At 52.0% G+C, this 6,000-nt stretch overlaps 1 protein-coding gene across 1 annotated transcript in view; it reads right to left on the minus strand.

Annotated features, from left to right (window-relative positions):
- Positions 1–4,292, minus strand: part of PLPP3 (phospholipid phosphatase 3) — a 79,620-nt gene extending 75,328 nt beyond the window's left edge. Inside the window, exon 1 of the mRNA XM_027852799.1 lies at positions 4,046–4,292. Within this exon, the coding sequence (XP_027708600.1) occupies positions 4,046–4,184 (139 nt within the window). The 5' untranslated portion in view covers positions 4,185–4,292. The remainder of the gene's footprint in view (positions 1–4,045) is intronic.
- Between the last annotated feature and the right edge of the window lie 1,708 nt (positions 4,293–6,000).

Genomic DNA, 6,000 nt, shown 5'->3' on the forward strand with positions numbered 1-6,000 from the left:
TTAATCTCCAACCACAATCTTACAAATAGTTGATGAGCTTTATTCTATTTGTCTCATCTGGTACGTTTCACCTCATGCTCTATGGGACCCCTTCCATTGGGTCACAGCAGTGTAGACATTTTAGAGCCTCATCTTTCCCACCTGAAAAAAGGGAATAAAAATACTCCTGCCACCTATATATTAACAGGGCTATGGTGAAAATTAAAGGAGATAATGTCCAGAAAAGGGACTGATTAAACTATACAGCATTATGCAAAAAAGGCAGCAGGGGCCCCCAGTCAAGGACACGAGACATTGGGTCAGGGAACTTGGATTTGAATCCTGTCCAATTATTTTCTGCCAGCGTAGTCCTGGGCAAGTCATTTACTTTCCCTGGGCCTCAGTTTCTTTATCTGTAAAACAGGAAAAGGGGAAGGGGTTGAACCAGATGATCCCTAGGGTCTCTCCCAGCTCTCAATCTAGGCTCTTAAATATCACTGACTCCCATTACCAGTTAGTTGACTGATGAGAAGCCAAAACCTCCCTGAGAAGGCTACGCTCCCAAACTAATTTGAAAGCATTTATTAGGCAAAGCTACAGCCCTTTTGTGGGCAATGATTAACTTGACCCTACCCAGAAATACACGTCGCCTAATTCCTCTGTACCCCAAGCTAGAGTGAGCTTTTTGTTTTTTTTTTTCCCCTTGTTTTTTTAATTTAACCAAGAATTTAACATTCCAAAAGGTAGATGAAAAAGTGAAACTAGCTGCATGGTTTCCATTTATATAACTTTTATATAGCACATCAGCTATTTTCCTTTTTTCCAGATACGGGGAGGGATGCAGCTTCCTGGACTAGTATATATTCCTGTGGGAAAATAAACAGAATACTATGTCTCTCTTCTTAATATATTAGTGCCTTGTAATCCAGACCATATGATCAATAGGCTACAAAAAAATTAAATCAAACTGACAGGCTTAAGCAAAATGCGGAGAAACATTCTCCCCCCTCCAACTCCACAAAAGGCTGTGGCGTGTGGAATATCAAAATCACATGCTCTTGTGTTATTAATTTTTCTCTTGGAAGTCGAGTAAGAGCTTTCCTGCATGAATTTCTCAATTGGATGTTTACCCATCACACCAAAGGCCTTTTGAAGAGGAATTTCATGCCAAAGCTGTCAGGGTAGGCAGTAATCCTGTCCTTTGTCGGACATGTATGCTTCTGGGTACCTGGGACAAGGAGCTGCCGTTGGAGAAAGCCATTCCATTGTCCCAGTTTTCACAGAAATCCCAACCCCTGAGGCAGGGCTCCAAAAAGGCAGGTGTGCTCTTTTCCCAGCAAAAGCAGATCCCTTACACAATACAACAGGGTAGGGGAGGAAACCAGAAAGTCAAAAATAAACAAAGCCAGGTGTGAGGAGGGCAACTTTGGGATATACGAGAACACAAGCGTTAACCCACAATGTAGAAAGGTAGTACTCGGAACTGGGGATGTCCCAGCTGGAAGGGAGGGTCCAAACACTGAGGGCAGAAAATCAGAGGTGGACCGGACCTTAAGATCAGTGAGCCCAACCCCGGCATTTTCCAGATGATGAAACTGAGGCTCAGACTCACTCCACGTCCCACAGGTGGTTATTCAACAGAACATGCTCTTCACGAGTCATTTCCATCTTGCCATTGTCACAAAGGTGGTGCCCTGGGCTGCCACCTCCTACAGGCAACCTTTCCTGATTTCATCCAGCTCTGTCCCCAGAATTTTACTTTGTATATACTTTGTATCAATTTAGAGATTTGTTTCTTTCCCTGATGTGAATTCTCCTTGAGGGCAGGGGCTATCATTTTTGTTTCCCTGCTCCTAGTGCTTGACATAGTATTTGTCACACAGATAATTCATAGGATCACAGATGGAGAGCTGCAGAAGACCTCAGAAACCATCTGGTTCATTGCCCTGCATTTTACACATGGGGAAACTGAGGACCCACGGCCACAAAGATAATGTTCTTCACTGCTTCCTTTTGTTCCTCTTTCTTCCTTTTTTACTAATTTTTGTTTGTCATTGTTACAAAAGATGGCTTATTGGAGATGAAAGTTAAGGGTATAGTAGATATAGTAGATAAAAATACTAAAAGACTGCAACAATGATTTCTTTTCAAACTCCCTGCTGTCCTAGGAATATCAGAAAGGTAGGGTTTCCCCAAATCTAGTTTTTCAAAACTCCAATAAAAATCCAGGATCCCTGGAAAATCCTGCAGAAAACGAAGAGCGCGGGCCAGAGGAAAAACAATGAAACTGACACAGAAACGTGTCAAGCTGCTGCTTTCCCAAATCACCAAAGAATCCCCAGGGACAGAACAGCAACAAAGTTACAATCGAGACTCCCCCCTTCCCATAGAACTTGCAAAGTACTTTGTTCACTCGCAGCAAGGATTCTCATCCACATGGGATTCATTTGCTGGGAATTTGGGGGGGGGGGACTTCGAAGTTCCTCACTGTCGTCCCCCCTCCCCCAAAGCAAAACCAATACCCAGGTAAACACTGGGGCCCACAACGCCAGCCCCAGCAGGTTGGCAGTAAATAGTCCGAGTGTAAGGACCTACTTTCCCAGGCTGCAACCCACAGCTCCAGACAGACTCTTTTCCCCCTGAAGTTAAGGTTTTAATTTAATTGCTAATCGGCGCGCAGTGCAAGATAATAAGAGGGGCCCAGGACTTGGCCCACCGAGGCAATTCCTTTACACAGCAGTTTAACTCCTAATCGCTATTTAGCGCAAGGGGACAGAGAGAAGTTTGCCGACCTCCAGTGACCTCTCTTGCCTCATTTGCATTATTTCACCTAGAGCTGTATGGTCTTAAAGGAGCCAGGCTCCTTTTACAACTCCTGCTTACCGTCCACCCCCACCCCTCACCACAGCAACACACGCATCATGCACCCTGGGTAGCTTCAGTGGTGGCCCCAGGTAGAAGGCAGCCCCAAGGCTGGATCTGGTGGCATCTCTAGGTATCCTGCAGGAGTGGGGGGGGGGGGGTGGGGGGGTGGAATAAGAGGGGGAAGCCAGAGCACGTAGGAGATGCTGAGGGAGCCCCCTTCAATCTCCGACCTCACCCACCATTTCAATTCCTATACACAGGAGGGACAAATCCCTTTCCAAGGGAGCTGGGGTCCCAGGGCCCCACGGGTCTTTTAAAGATACTCAATTGGGAAGACAGATGTTACCCTCAGTGGTTCTCCTCTGCTTATAGAAGCTCTCGCTCTTCCCCTTACGCCTCTCAACTTTTCAATATTTCCTGCAGAGGCACCAGGCAGCTGCTAAAAAATGAGAACCGCACCCCACCAACAATTCAATCTGCTCAGGTCCTCCCCCTGGTTCTAGTCTCCCCCCACGCCTTCTCTTCCCCCAAACCTGCAAGCCGGGGGGACCGTTCCTCAGCTACAGCTCACCTCAGATCAGGGATACCCTCACTCCCATATGACAGGAGCGGTCCCGGTGGTAAACCGAGTTCCAGGTGAGATGGTGCGCCTGGCACACACTCGGGATGGGGGGCATAGAGCGTGCTTGGCTCTCCCAAGAGGGCAGGGCCAGGCCTGGGGTGTGTAGGAGAGGAGACGGCTGGCTGTGTTTACCCTGGGCCCGGAGAGACACTGGGTCATCCATTTTGCGGGTCCCGGCCCCCCCTTCCCCAGCCCCTGCTCCGGATCACGGGGGCAGCAGCCTGCTCCTTCCCACTGGCCATCACCTCCTCCTCCAGTGTCCCCGGGCACGGAGCTGGCACTTGCAAAACTCCCGTCCCAACACTGCGGGGTCTCTGAGCTCCAGCCACAGGCACAGCTGCTGCAGTCGAGCCCCGAGCCCCTACCTTGCAGCGTGGGGCAGCTATGGCACGGCACACCCCCAGCCCGTCAAGTGGCGCAGAGCAGGGGAGCCCTGAGCTGGGCCGGGGCCGGGAGGAGTTAGGAGCCGGGGCGCGCGGAGTTGGCCGGGCAGGGACGGGACGCAGGTTCTGTGGGTAGGGGTGGGGGCTGGCGGACGCAGGGGCAGGAGCCGAGGGCCCGGCTCGGCAGCTCGCTCACCCATGAAAAGGCAGAAGAGGTCGAGGCAGATGAGCAGCACCCGCTTGCGGCCGCCCTTTCTGGGGTTGTTGTTCAAGGCCGGGCTGCCCCCGTTCTTGCTCTCGGGCGGGATCGCCTTGTCGTACTTGTAGTTCTGCATGGTGTTTGGGACGCGCTCCGGGGCTCCGAGTCCAGCACCCGCCTCCAGTCAGTGCCCGCGAGCCGGGAGGCAGGCACCAGAGTCCGGGGCTCGGCTCCCCGCCGCCGCCGCCGCCGCCGCCGCCGAGAGGCGAGGAAGCTTCTCCCGGGCCCGCGGAAGGCGAGAGGCAGTCGGGCCGGCAGCGGGCTGGGGGCCGGCGGTTCGCTCCTCCTGGCTGTCTCCTTTCGTCCTCCCCAGCCCTGAGAGGTCCGCGGCTGGGAGGAGGCTGGGGGCGGGGGGGGAAGCAACCCAACCAACAAACTTTTCGCAAAACTACGGCTCGTCCAAATCCCGGAGCTGTGCGTGTGCGTGCGAGTGCGCGGTGTGTTTGTGTGTGCGTGTGTGCGCGCGTGTACCGCGCTCCCGGCAGCTGGATCCTTAATGAATGGAAGCCCAGGGCGAGCAGAGTGATCGCGGAGGTCGCGCTCCGACAGTCGGTCAGTCCCAGAGGGGCTGCGCCCGCGGCTGAAGCTGCCTCGGATACACTGCGATCGCCTCGGTGGTTTTCGGCACTTTTATTTCACCATCGCCTTCTCCAGCCCCCCCTTCTCTCTCTCTCTCTCTCTCTCTCTCTCTCTCTCTCTCTCTCTCTCTCTCTCTCTCTCTCTCTCTCTCTCTCTCTCTCTCTCTCTCTCTCTCTCTCTCTCTCTCTCTCTCTCTCTCTCTCTCTCTCTCTCTCTTTTTTTAAAGAGAGACCTCCTCACTTGGCTCTGATGGGATTTCGAAAGCACAACCCCTTCCTTAAGCTGCCTAAGACGTAGGATAATTAAGGCCACATTTCCCCCCACCCCCTTTCCTTAAATAAATAAATAAATAAATAAGAGGCTCCGAAAAGGAAAAGTTTTCTCTAGTTGGGATCCGGGAGCCCCTAGCGTTCAGAATGGCGAAGGCTACCCGGAGCTCAGAAGGTCGGGGGGGGCGGGGCAGGGAAAAGACACAAACAGAATTCTGGCGGCCGTGGGGTGGGGATGAAATCGGGGGTGTCCTTTTAAACCTTCACGTGACGCCCTTTCTTACTAGCTCTTTGGCCTGGGGGGCCTGGGATACCTGGAGAACCCCCTGGAGAACGCCTGCAACCCTGCTCAGCACTGTAAGGGGCACAGAACCGAAGAAACAACTTCCATTAGTATTTTTTTTTTTCCACCGTGGTTGATGGGGGGCTCCAAGAGCAGTCTGTAGCCGGTTGTAGGGGAAGGGGATGTCGGTGGTGGGGGCGGTGTTGTTTCCACTCCTATCGCGGCGCGAATTAGAATCAAACCGACTAGTGGAAGAGGTTTGGAAAAGTTCAAAGGCAGGAGAGAAAGTCGGGGAAAGCTGCGTGGAGGAAGCGGGACTTTGGAGGGTTTCTGGATACAATGTAGTGCCACCGCTACTATTGGCTGCTGATTGTTTCGTGGAATTTCTAGTTGAAAGGTTTCGGTGAAGATCCAGTGGAGTGTCAGTTCCTGAAATCGGGGTGTTTTGTCAATCGACAGGCATCCGTGGGGCCCCAAGATGTGCTGGGCGTTGTGCCAGGAGCTGGGGGATACAAAGTTACAAAGTTAAAAACAAAACAGCCTTTGCCCCCAAAGAGTTTACATTCTATGGAGAAACAATATGTACACGAAGAAGTAAAGGGAAAATAGCCTAAGTAAATACAAAGTAATGGGGAAAAGTTGAGACAGGTCAGAATTGGCTTGGTAACAAGGCCTTGTACATCTTTTGAGTTTTGAGAAGCAGACCTGTAATTTCTTTGGGTTGAGGAACTTGGCGGGGGGGGGGGGGGGGGGGGGGGGGG

Source organism: Vombatus ursinus, unplaced genomic scaffold (genome assembly GCF_900497805.2).
Source record: "Vombatus ursinus unplaced genomic scaffold, bare-nosed wombat genome assembly UNPS02009824.1, whole genome shotgun sequence".
In the NCBI taxonomy this organism is placed as follows: domain Eukaryota; kingdom Metazoa; phylum Chordata; class Mammalia; order Diprotodontia; family Vombatidae; genus Vombatus; species Vombatus ursinus.